At 33.3% G+C, this 13,548-nt stretch overlaps 1 protein-coding gene across 1 annotated transcript in view; it reads left to right on the top strand.

The window, feature by feature from the left end:
- LOC145674972 (uncharacterized) overlaps window positions 1–9,265 on the top strand; it is a 109,359-nt gene extending 100,094 nt beyond the window's left edge. Inside the window, exon 6 of the mRNA XM_081745290.1 lies at window positions 4,176–9,265. Within this exon, the coding sequence (XP_081601416.1) occupies window positions 4,176–4,355 (180 nt within the window). The 3' untranslated portion in view covers window positions 4,356–9,265. The remainder of the gene's footprint in view (window positions 1–4,175) is intronic.
- Window positions 9,266–13,548: the final 4,283 nt, after the last annotated feature.

The raw sequence follows: 13,548 nt of genomic DNA, 5'->3' as shown, positions 1-13,548 counted from the left end.
ATAAAGCTTCTACAATACTAAATTTGACTGTCCCCTGTTGACAAAGATTAGAAGTATCTAAAGAAGCGACCTGCAAATCATGGATATGAATATTTTATGAAAGCAGTAATGCCAATTAAATGATCACTGATTATAATTCATGCGGATAACTTAATAGAATGCGATATTGCTTGAGAGCAACAGTGCCAAATAAAGGGTTAACGTCTGTCAATTCCCAAACTTATACAACCCAAATACACGCCTGTATTTGTGGTTGCCTATGCACTGCAATCTCCGGCAACTACCCTGAAGAATAACAATACTCAGAAATGTTCTTATACATAAACCTTATCGTCCAGCCACACTGAGCACAATTTGGATATCAATAAGTTTCTCAGTTCGATTCTCAAATTAGAAACATTGAATGAAACGTAAATTGAACACGTAGGAGCTTCATAATTACTGAGTACGGTCTTCATTTTACGGAGTAGTGGGTTCGTTTCGCAGTTGTAATATTGAATTAAGTAAAAAAATAAATCGCCTTGTTATTCTTAATATACAGTAATACATACGTTGACTTTTATTAAACTTCCAAACTATGCTATTCGAAAGTGTTGGAAGTCTTATAAAACGGCTTTGTCCGTCTGTCGACAGGTATCAGAGCACAAACAATAAGAGATACTAAGAAGCTTTTTTCAGTCAGTTCAGTATCGAAAGAATAGGCTTAGTCTTTTCCGTTAACCTTCTATTCAAACCGGAAGTGGTTCAAATTAGCCATTTCTGGTTTCAGCGTTTATCGCTATAGAACGAAAACAATAACATAGCAAGAAGCTAACTTCTTCTAGAAACGTTTTAGCGTCTCAAGACAGCATAACACGACTATCGACAATAGTCTACCAAAAGAGGAAATGGTTGAAATATAGTTCCTGTTTCAATATAGTTTTCTATAGAGCAAAAAAGGGTAAGAGAAAGCGAAATAATGATTTTTTGAATCGATTCAGCTTAACTAGAATAAATACTGTGCTCTCCACTAATCTTCTGTTCAGATCGGAAGTTGTTCAAATTAACCGTTTCCGGTTTCAAAATGTATCACCATAGAACAGAAATGGTAATAGATATCGACAAGCTGTTTGCCACGGTTGATTGAGGTTCTCAAAACAACATATCATCACAATCTAAATCCCAAATTCAGTTTTTTTTTGTTTGTTTGTTTTTTTTTACGATCACTATACTCTTCTTCTTCCCTATCCTCGCACAAATTTTTTTTAAAAAAAAATTGAGGATTTTTTCAAATTTTCCACGATTAGACAAAGAATTAGGACTGAAAGAAATACAAAAGTATGAACTAATTCAAAGAGTTATTATAAGAAAAATTAGGTAAATCTTACTTTTAAAACATTGGATTTCGAGTACTTAAAGTTCAAAAAATCGTATTTCACGCTTGGCTTAACTGCACTTACCTTTTTCAAGTTTGGATTTTTCTTTAGGCTGTCGAAAAACTCAGCTTTCGTCAACTGAACAGAACACTTTCCATTTCAAATTCATGTGTGAGAAAACTCTTTCCACAAATGAATTTGATGGTGGGATGCTTTGGGAAAAGGAGACAACCTTAATAAATTTGGCAACTCAGAGCTTTTCTGAAATAGCATTTGCCATTTACTGCCCACACTCATGACGACTGATTAAAAATTGCGGACTGAGGTAAATTTGTCATTTTGTGCAAAATACGGGACTTTTGCCGTCCCGTATCGAAGCTCCCCGGGACGTGTTACAAAATCATAAAATAAAGGAATGACCCTTAAATTCCGGGACATTTGGGAACCCTGCTTCCTAGTCTGTGGTCTCTTCAGTTGCCTAAAAGTGTGTCAAGCCAGGGGTATGGGTTTGTATACCAGACGGACACTCATGCAGCTTTTATGTATAAGATTAGAAAAAAGTATTTAATCAACTCTGACGAGTAATGGTTCTATAGGGAAGTATTAATACCTTAATTACTTTTATTAGAGCGAACACAAGGTCTTAGTGCTATTAAACTGTTTTGAAAAATAATTTTTTGAAATTTATAAAATTTAGGAATTATTGAAAGATTTTTTCAGGACTCCAATACTAAACCTTAGTATCTCCGACAGGACTCTTGGTTATTTAGAGTATCTCGTGGTATTCCAAAATATCAGTTCTTTCTTTCATTTCCGCATAGAATAAGAAAGCTTTCTTCTATAAGTTTGTTATGGAAAAAAGCCATGAATGACTTGTAAATAAGCTCAAGATAAAATGTTTTGCAAGAAGGAACATAATGGAGTAGTTGCTTCGAAATTTCCCTTATCTAAGGAAAATCCTTTCGGCGTCCTTCTTTATTCTTAATTAAACGTACAAATTAAAGATTTACGTGGAAGATAAAACTCATTAAGAAAGCATAGAACTGACATTATAAGTTAGTAATATAACTTTTAAGCCTCATTCAGTACTCCTGGTATGTAACGGGATTTCACTTTTATCTCCTTACGTCCTGCAGTATGACCTTTAGGGTAAAGGAGACTGTGAGAAATGAGTAACGAAAGGGTAGTGTTTGCGTGGATACTGATGACTGAAGCAGGATTCGAAACCATGAACATGCTCTTCGCCAGCCTAACGTGTTACACCGCTCGACCATTCATCTGGCGAGCGAGACTTCGAAATATCGTAAGAAATATTCTAACAAATGCATAGCTCCAACTTCTTGGAAGATTTTATGTGCATAGTCTTACATTGCACAATACGAGGAAGTAACAAAATTATGACTCCTTTACCGCAATAGAAATGGAAATTATATAGATAGATAGATATAATACAAGATGGCCCAAAAGTAGGTATACAGTACCGTACTGATTAGCTCATTGCATTTTATATCATTTCTTAATGTTCTTGTTTAGTTTATTTATTATTTGTTGTTAAAGCCTATTACTTATACCTTAATCTCAGAACAGTCGAAGCAAACAAACCCACGTACTAGAATGTTAAACTTGATCAATGCGGGGGTGTATACCTACTTTTGAACCACCCTGTATGTATAGTCCCGCTAGAGTTATAGTGCATTTTATCAGCATTTTAGGTCCCTTTTGCCAAAAATGAAATAAAAATTAGGAAACCGATTTTATTAAATAAAGGATTAAGAGAGAAATGAATCTTTTTTTTATGAAGTTTTGATAGTTTTAAATTGCGTGTTTTTTCTGTTTAAATTACATCTTATCTTTTTCTAGCCTCAGGTTGTCAGTGTCCAAATTTGTCGTTATTGAAGAAAATTCCGAAGCTACTTGTCTCAAAGAAATTCAGATACGATAATTAGCATGAGAAAAACAAGGTGGATCACTTGCGTTAAATTCTTATCTTCAGTCTGGATTATGTATTTAAAAATCTCTGACGTAGTTGCTAGTAGATTATTTTTATAGTCCTAGGTTCAATCTACATAACAGTGGAATATTGACAGAACTCCGACCGGAAGAAAACAAATATTTGATCCGTTAACACTTGTCAAATCAATCTCGAATCTACAGAAATCATTTAGTTCAGTGAGAACGTATCCGCATTCCAGTTGGATGTTCTGTGGTAAACAGTTATATTGGAAAGGGGATTTAAAATAATAATAAATTTCATTTTATTTAGTTTTACTGCATTGAATTTCATACGCTACATAAGCAAAAACTTGAAACTTTTCGGTCCAATAAATATAACTTGGGAAGAAGTTGAGCTTATATATATATATATATATATATATATATATATATATATATATATATATATATATATATATATATATATAATATAGAAGGAAGGATGAAAGTTAAAACTGCATAAGTGATAATTTTCTTGTGTAACCAATACATTTTTCTGATGAATGAAACAGTTATTTCCTTTATTTCACTAGAACTTTCACAGCCATCTGTTAAAATCTCCCATATTTCAGAATAAATCTCTGATTTATTCCGCATTGTCTCTTAACACGATGGCTTATAAAGATCTGGTTTCCTCTTTATTTCGCTTTTTCTTCAAAGTTAGTTACATTACTTTAGCTCTCATTCGTCCATATATACACTGACCAGTAAAACGAAGAGGTTAGCACCCTTTGAAGTGGTTTGTAATATTTAAGCGTCTTATACAGTTAGTTCTTATTATATTAGATATTGAAAGTACTTATTTCAACTTAATTTTATTCTTTTCAGGCAATGGAGGCAACCAAAGCTTTACTAAGGCACAGCTTACGCGCTAAATTGGATGCTGCCCTCGAAAGTGAGTCACATTTACTGGTCCAACATTGGTGCAGTTCGGAATGCCAACGGAACTTTAAACGTTTACTAGAGACTGAAGACATGGCACTGCAGCGACAGAGGTTGGATGCCTGACATAGTCAATGGTGCACCTGGTGCTTTGTTTCCGTGTCCAGCTCCTGATTTCGAGGTTTCAGAAGCAAGTAGCTTTGGTTCTAGTTTATGTAACTTGTTAACTGTGATGGCTAAGACTCAAGTATTGGTTGTTTTATGCAACCTTGTACATTGTGTGATGTGAATGAGTGAGTGTTGTGCATACATACTGCTCCTGTTTGAACTAATTTAGTAAGAAGTGTGGATTAGGAACTTGTCAGTTTTTGTAGTGGGTTGTGTATTGAGACCATGAATGGCAAAGTCAATTGTTTCGTACTGTGAAAAGGAGGTGCCTAGAGTTTTGATAGAGTGACCTTAATGAAAGACAGTGTACTTTTGTTCTGTTAAACGAACGAGAAATGCAAGTAAACGCGTGTGTTTTAGGGATTGAAATGATTGCTGTTGCGTCAGTCCGGTTTACTGACTTGTGGTGCTTCGTTATGGATATTTTCTCCGATGGAATAACGTGTGTGTGTAACTGTACATATATTTTAGGAATATTTTTATTCTAGTAAAGTTACATTGCAAAGAAAAACAATTAACAAGAATTGTGTGATCAAGGCTACTGAATAATAGCATATGTTTCGCCTCACCATCCAAATATAATGCTTTATAGGTGTATTTTGTTTCCGAGTGCCCTTCTACTTTTTGAAGTGGAGCTCTCCTATAACTTTCTCCATACAGTGTGAACTGGCGAATAATTACTTGCCAGTCGTGTAAGTTCGCCTTTCATTCTTGTTTTGTCTATATTTATTTAATTAGTTTTTTTTATAAAAAAAAGTTTCTATTATTGTAGTTGCAATAGCAGCAAATCTAAAGACGTTTTCAGTGAAGGACTATTTCAGATTTGTTATACTACATTATTTTATCAAGTACACACTATTTATTTTAATCTGTGTAGTCTTCCCCGTTTGTCATACCATATGTATATGCAGGTAATTGATGAAGTTACGCTACTTTTAAAAACAGCAGTTCAAAATACCGTCTTTTCTAGAACACATTAATGATTTTATTTTCTTGTAATTAATCATGAAAACGTTAATAACAGCATTGTTATACCAGTACGTTCAAAACAAGTATACAAAGTACCCTAAAGCGTAACATAAAAGTTGCCACAACACTAGGAACTGTGTCAGCAAGTGGAAAATCGAGGTAAATCTTGTCGATATAACTCCAGTGGAACAGTATTATGCATTTGGTTGACAACGACAAGGTTCTATGCGTACATGTATTGCAATTTCACTCGATGTGTTTGCTAACTGCAGAATCCATGCAAAATGGAGAACATTGAAGTATAATCTAGTAAACTAAAACATTACGAGCTGTGATTGTTTTATGTTGTTATAACAATAATAATACAAGAACCATAATTCTGCACACCATTGCTTCAAATTCATATTTTCACAAGCCTTAGAACTTGTAATTAAACACTCACACCTAAAATGGTTTAACATCTCAAGATTTTTAAAAATCTTTTTTTGAAATAGTCTCAACATTTTTTATACATTATTCATAAGTGGCAAGCAGAGTGACACATTTTATTGTACTTTGAAACAAGTCAGACCAAGCCTTTCACTAAACAAGTGAGCTAAAAACAGTTTCAATTTGTTCGTTTTTCATGCCACTAATGTCTCGAAGGCTGCAAAAAGCTAAATGGTTCTCTCTATGTATCAGCAGATGAAATCGTAGAAAATCAAACTGTGACCCGTAAATAACAGCTGTTAGTCATTCATAGAAGTGGCCGAAGTGTTCTTCTGCATGATATCAGAAATGATGATCAATGTCTCAACTGAAATTTATTGTGATAGTTGACTTCATAAATTTGTAGTCAGTGTCGTTGCATAGAGGAGAATGCTACATAGATAGGTTGATGCTTTGTTTCGATAGTTGAACTAAGACCAATTATCGACTCGCAGAGCCTGTTTACATCTTGTTGTAGTGAAGGAAGAATCCATGATTCACTTGCCATTGTGTTATGTACAAGGACACTGACACAGTTGCAAGAAAGTGCAAAGGAAAATAGTGCTTCTGTTCCTGTCACTTGTGGCAATGACCACGTTCTGCTCCTAAACAAAGACACATTAATAGGCTTTCAAACAACTGGTAATAAGAAAATTCAGTTCCTCAAAATAATGGTGAATAGTATAAAGCCAGTGTTCAGTATAGCATAAACAAAAATAGCAACAGGATATAAAATGATACCAGTTTCTCAGATAAGTGTTATGGTAGCAGACACATCTTTACATTAGAACTCAACCTTCCACTTGCTGGTACAGTTGTAAGTGTTAACAGCACTTTAATGTAAGTTACAGAAAGAAAACGCAGAACAGATTCCTTTATCAAAACACATTTAGTGAAAAATATATTCTTTTGTATTATTAGTTTTTAGGATTCCTTCGCAGACTTGTAAAAACAAAAAAATTAAATAATTTAAAACTCGCACTGGTATTATGTTCGGCATATCATTTGATAGCTGAAGTGGGAAGAGCAATTTTTTGTCGAAAGTCTTCTTTTATTTTAGAGATGAATCATGAATTGAAACAGAGCAGTTACATCGTGTAATTCTAAACGTTGTTAGATGAGCATGTTTTTGGTTGTAAATTTGAAAATATTCTAGTATATTTTTGAATTACTCATTAATGAAGACATTACGTCTTGTTATTCATACGATGAACTTTATACGTCATTAAGAAAGCTTTTTTTGTTGTATTTTTTCGCGTTTAGTAATGTGTAAGTTCATAATGCATTGGATTGTTAAGAAGGCTCAAGTTTGCTTCTAGCGATGTTGTTTAAAGAGTTTCTGTTAGTCTCTGGATAGATAGACACAAAAAAAGGGTAGAAACATGTCTTACTACATTTTTCGTCGATCAGAATAAGTTGGTTGCCGAAAATGAAAACTAAAGCTTAAAATGAACAGAAAACGACGTAAATAATATGATGATAATAAATAAAAGATAAATGAAATACTACTACGTTTGAACGAGTGCAACGCCACATCGATTAAGTCATTTCGGTCGTACTATTGCAATCTGTTAGTGTGCCAAACGGTATTGAAAATGAATTCTTCAGTTGATATATTTTTAATTTCTATAATTTTCTGTTTCAATCAGTCTGGTTATGCTTCAGTGAAAATTCCGATGCTTTTTAGTAAATAATTTATTCCAAACTGTTATTCCCATAAACGCAGTTTTAATGTAGTAATTATTTATTTAATAAATTTTATATTAAATATAAAGTGTGAAAGAAATATGCATTGCTTTTAAAATGAATTTCATTTAGTAAGGAAAAAGTTGAACAATAGAAATTTGTATCAGATAGCGATAAGTAGAATGAATTGTATGATTGTAAACAAGCGTGATTTCTTTTTAAAGTGTTGAGGTGCGTATGCAATATGCAGTTTAGTTACATTTCAGGAACTGTTTCAGTTAATACTGCTTGAAGTGAAAGTAACAATATTCTGTCACATTTGCTAAATATTACCTGGGAATCTATTGAGAATTGTTGAGCGAGTTTTCTTGAAGAGCATAAACATCTTCAGGATTATGCATCTTTATTATTTTGTTATTGTCAGAGATGAAAATGTATATAGATTTACAAAATGTACTCTTCTTTTTATGGCAAGGAAGATTATACTTGTAATTTCTTTTCTACAGAGCAAGTTCATAGTTTACATACAATCAGATTTTATTTTGACCGAAGATTCTACTTCAAACTGATGATTTTTTTTTAAAAAAAAAAAGAATAAAAAGATTTGTTAGTGATAATCAGCTTTAAAGTAATGGCTGTATATTTTACCATGAATTTTACCGTTTGTGTATAAATATTATGAATCATTAAAGGATACCTGAAAACGTCAACTTTTAAAAATAATTTTTTGATTGGATTAATTCATTTTTCATACTTAATTTGGTTCAGTGATTCATATAGATATCTAGAATATTCTAGATTCCAACTTCGTATTATTTCTGTACTTTTTATTATTCAGGAAGGAAGAAATATGAACTTAGTGGTGATGAAAATAAGTAACAAAAATGGAGAAATTTATAAATTATTACGAATTTTTTTAATACAGCAGAGAATTAGCACACACATGTTTGCGTGCTGTTTTTTCTTTTTCTTTTTTTTTAATGAAACAGGAAGTTGTTTCCTTATTTAAATTATTAGTAAATGAAAACGTTACCCCAGTGTCATCCAACAAATTCTTGTCCAAATTTAACGCCCTTATTTAGTTTAAAAGAAGTACTATGAATTGCCTCCTTGAAATGTTTCAATACGCCAGACATTGGTAAACAATTTAGAATTTGTTAATTCTGTTATTCAGTTTTCTCTTGCCCATTTCAATTACAAAACGCCTTGATATTAACAATTTCTTTGGTGCACCAATAGTTCATAAGGCATTTTTCAATGCTCTCTCGTGGTTTTAAAGTATATTTAGAAGCTAGAATATTGTTGTCTACAGGAATTACTGAATCAAAAAGCTTCTTGCTGTTTTCAGTTCCTGAGCGTCAATAATCATGTTGATACTCTATAATGGATTAATTCAATTGATTTTATTATTTTTTCACTAAGTTCTTGTTCACGTTTTCGACACTTCCATTGGCATCAGCTCCATTCCTTTCACAAATAATATAATACGTAATGGTTATCTAGTGTTTTTAATTTTAAAAAAGAAACTCGACCAATGGTTATGTCTAATTACTGTTGGTAGAATATTTTTTTGTTCTTGTCACGATGAACATAGGACATATCAAATTTTTATTTCTGCGTTATTGGCATTGTTAAAAGTGGCCTTCGTCCTGCATATGCCTCCATCATAAATTGAAGTCAATAGTGTAAATAATTGTGTTATTTAATAAATAAACAAATAAATAAAATAAATTAGTAAATACAGATTTGTTGTATTTTCCATTCCTTTTACGTAATTCAAAATTTTCGTAATCATGAATTAAACTGTCAGATTTGTGAAATATTGTGAAGCATTTTAACTATGTGGAAACCATGTAGGAAAAAGAGTAAGAAGTGTGTAGTAGTATTTATGAAAAGGACAATAATTATTACTGGTTAACTGTATTTTCTTACAATATACATTTTACTAATTCTAAATATTAATTAAAACTAAGTATAAATTAGTAACCAAAACGATTCAGTTCTGTATATCAGCAGGTGCTACTGATCATATTTTTGTATTTTTCGCTTCACAAAACTGTTTTACAAAGATTCCTGCTTTTCGACTGTGTTCAGAAAAGTTTGTCGAGCTTCATCAATCGCATTAATCAAAATAAATTGTTCTTTTTTATGATACTTTGGTTTTCCGCCCTGATATTTCTGTAGGAGGAGATGATTTATATTTTTACAGGTGAGTAAATACAACCTTTATCTTCAAAGTACTCTTCGCGAACTTATACATTGATGTCAGCTCCTACTTCACCCTTCGAAGCATTTTTTGGAACTCTATTTCTGGAATGGCCTTAAGAGTTGCCGTTGTGTTAGCCTTAGTGTTATCAAAACCCCTTTCGTTTCAACGCTGTTTTTATCCTTGAGTTAAGAAAAAGTCATTGGTGGCTGATCAGGAGAGTACAGCAGATGGTCTACCACAGTTGTTTGCTTTCTGGTCAGAAACTCCCGTATGAACAGTGGCATATGGACAGGTGCATTGTCAATGTTGAGAAGTCATAAATTTCTCCTGAAAAGTGGTCATTTGCGTCTCACCTCCTTACACAATCTTCGCAACGCTCCCGAATAGTACACTTGACTGACTAGGTAACGTCATGGTACAGTTCTGATCACAAAAAGTGGGACTGCTTTTTAGAGATTAAGTCCGAAAATTGCCCTAGATCCTTACGAGTTCCCGTGAGGTCTGGCTTTTTCTCCTTGCATTTTCGCAACAGTCAGTTTTGCATTGAACGATAGTATTGCAGTATACATGTGATTATTTCTTTGTAGGCAAACCAAATACCTACAATTTAGAAAACTATGGTAAAGTCGCAATTATTTCTATTTTTAATCTAGAACGATTCAATAAGTGATGGAAGTAGGGAAAATATCGCAACTACAGACAGACTTCAATGATATTAACCATCTACTTCACGCGATTTGTTAATTGTTTCACTGCCAATTCAAGTGTCCCGAAAACATATCTTTGTCCAGTTATCTGCCTTGGAGCCAAAACTAAGGAGTGATTTATGGAAAACTCATTGAAGTCAGCAGGTAAAAGCAAGAATATTGGAAAATATTCTGCTGTTTTCTGGTATAACTTATATATGAAGACAAAGTAAAATCCCATTTACTTTGAACGTCCGTATTACAACCTAACAGAAAATAGACTGAAACCTGAATAAATTTTTGCTGCGCATAAGAAGAGTTACTTCTCGTTCCGTTTTAAAGCTGGGCTCTTAGAACGGTATTTTTGTCAAGCAAACAAAGACTTCTGTAATTTATTTTCTGTAAAGTCCTTCAGCATGTAACTCTGAAATTAATTAGTATTCAAAATAAGCATACAGACACAATGAAAATAATCTTTAAAATCTTTTAAATTGTGAATCTTTGGAAATCATAATGATTTGTTTGTTAGTTTTATCTGCTGCGGATCTCCCCTGGACTTTGTGGTTGACAAACACCAAGAGCGTGGGTGTTTTCGAAGTTTTGTCGTTTCTTCTCACTTTCTTCATTCTACCACTATCTTTCATCTCATTATCACAGTGTCCTTTAGCCTCGATGCATAAATATGGGACGTTAAACTAAATTTAAAAAAAAAAAAAAATCCTCTATTTTTGAATTAGATGCCAAAAGACACTATTCTAAGCTAAATTTCATGGCGATTCTATCTTCTGCCAGGAAGCTAAATTGGAATATTTTAAAATGCAAGAATAATGCTGTTTTTTCATTATGTTGATGAAATAATCTTTAACGCATGTTAAATCAATATTATTCGAAGACTGAAAGAATATAGGATTCTTATAACATCATTCCTTATTAGAAGATCAATAGCTTATATTTATATATTTTTACGTAATTTCTCACTAATAATAATCCCACTTACGCTGATGAAAATAAATTATAAATTTTGCATTTGCTTCTTGTTCGTTTGCTTTTCTGAGGTAAATTAATGTTAAACTAAAATCCACAATTGATTTCATGTTTAACTTATCAACTACCTGTGTGTGTTGAATTGTCTCAAATTGGTGTATCTACATCTTTTTATCTCCTCAACCATAGGTCAGTGGGCAACGTGGAAATTTTAAAACTTTTCTCTCCCTTGCGAGAGCTGCTTTATACTTGATAATGTCTGTCCTTCGTAACTGCATCTAGATATTCTAGCGTTGGTCTTCCTCTTTCTGGTTTCCCTTCTACCTTTCCCTGTATCAACACTGATCCAATTGGAGTGCCGAATAAGATGGTCAAGCATGCTGTTTCTTCTTTTTCCTATTATCTTCAAGATCTGTCGTCCTTCATAAGCTTCCTTTAGTACGTCTTCATTCTTTTTTCTTTCGGTCCACGATGCGCGCAGCTTTCTGCGCCAACACCACATTCCAAATGCTTCTAGCTTGGATATTTCAGCTTTTCTCAATGTCTACGTCTCTGATCCGTAAAGCGCCAGCTCCATATACCAGTGTCTTAATTAACCGTTTTCGAACGTCCAACGACACATTTCTTGATGTTAGCAATCCTCTTTTCCTATTGAATGCTTGCTTAGCCTGCGCTATTCCTGAACTTGCATCTCTTTCACTTCTGTCCGAGGATATTAGACTTCCTAAATAGGGGAACGTCTTCAGTTTTCTCTCCATCTAGCCATATGTTTGCCCTTTCCTGTTCTGCTCTTGCGTATTTTATGACTTTGGTCGTCGTCTTATTTATCTTGATTTTGATGTTTTTTTTCTAATTGATCGTTAAAATTTGAAAGTGCTTCCTGCAAATCCTTTTCGTTTCCCGCTATCAGTGCTATGTTATCAGAAAACCTGGCCATTTACAGGTGGCTCAGTATCTACATCATATTTTCTTTATGTTGCACAACTTAATCGAATGCATAATCCTGTATAAATACAAAATATAATTTCCAACTCTGGAATCATCCAAACTTAACATTTTAACATTATTTTATAAATTCTTTAACATTCTTTTTCTGCCATGAAATTATCTTAGACACAATAGTGCAGTATTCTAATAATATCATAACATGGATTTACATATTTATGAAGTAAACCTTTGGAGATAGCTTTAAAAAACGCGAAGTGCACACTTCATTCCGGTCCTTCAGCATGAACAAGCAAGAAGAAAAAGCGCTCAGGTAAGATAGCCGGACGGTAAGCTGTGTGGAAAATATAAAAAAATGATAAACCCCATGTTAGAAAAGAAAACATTTCATAATAATGTAATGTATATCAAGAAACATCTCATGCCAAAAGAATAGTCTACAGCACAAACCAACAAACTTCACTGCATTAAAAAAAAAAAAAAAAAAAAAAAAAAAAAAGAATAAACTAGCAACACTGTTTTATGTGACTGCTGATATTACAGTTCTAGGTTGTTTTGAAGTTAGTTTGGTTTGGCAATTCATCATGAATAGACTCACGCCGGACCAACGTTTGCATATTGTGCACATTTATTTTAAAAACAGTAATTCAGTTCTTTCACTTTCTTCATTCCATCATTTCATTCATTTCTCAATCTATTTTAGCCTAACCAGCATAACCGTGGGACGTAAAACTCAAAAATTTCATTTCATTTTTCGACAAACTCGTCAGGCATTACATGCATTTTACGGTGCTCATATTGTCCATCAGGACGATGAATTTGAGAAACTATGGATCATGTTTGTAATACATTTACTCTAAACGATAATAAGCACCCGGTGTAATCATTGGTCCATATGTCTTTAAAACTGGTGCTGGTCAGAACGTTACAGTCAACGCTGAGCGATACAGAAACATGATTACTAACTTTTTCGTGCCTCAATTGACAGACATGTGATTTCAACACGACGGCGCCACATGCCACACTGCGCACCACAATTAATTTACTGAAAGAACCCTTTGACGAACGATTAATTTCACGAAATGGATCTGTTAACTGGCCACATCGTTGGTGCGACTTGACGCCATTATATTATTTTCTCTGGGGGTATGTAAATTCGCATACGCCGAGAAACCAGAAACAGTTGAGCACTTGAAAACCAAAA

The sequence above is a fragment of the Thermobia domestica genome, chromosome 18 (genome assembly GCF_964235325.1).
Source record: "Thermobia domestica chromosome 18, izTheDome1.hap1.1, whole genome shotgun sequence".
Classification (NCBI taxonomy): Eukaryota; Metazoa; Arthropoda; class Insecta; order Zygentoma; family Lepismatidae; genus Thermobia; species Thermobia domestica.
The sequence above is the reverse complement of the archived record's forward strand: the minus strand, read 5'-3'. Positions and strand labels throughout refer to the sequence as shown.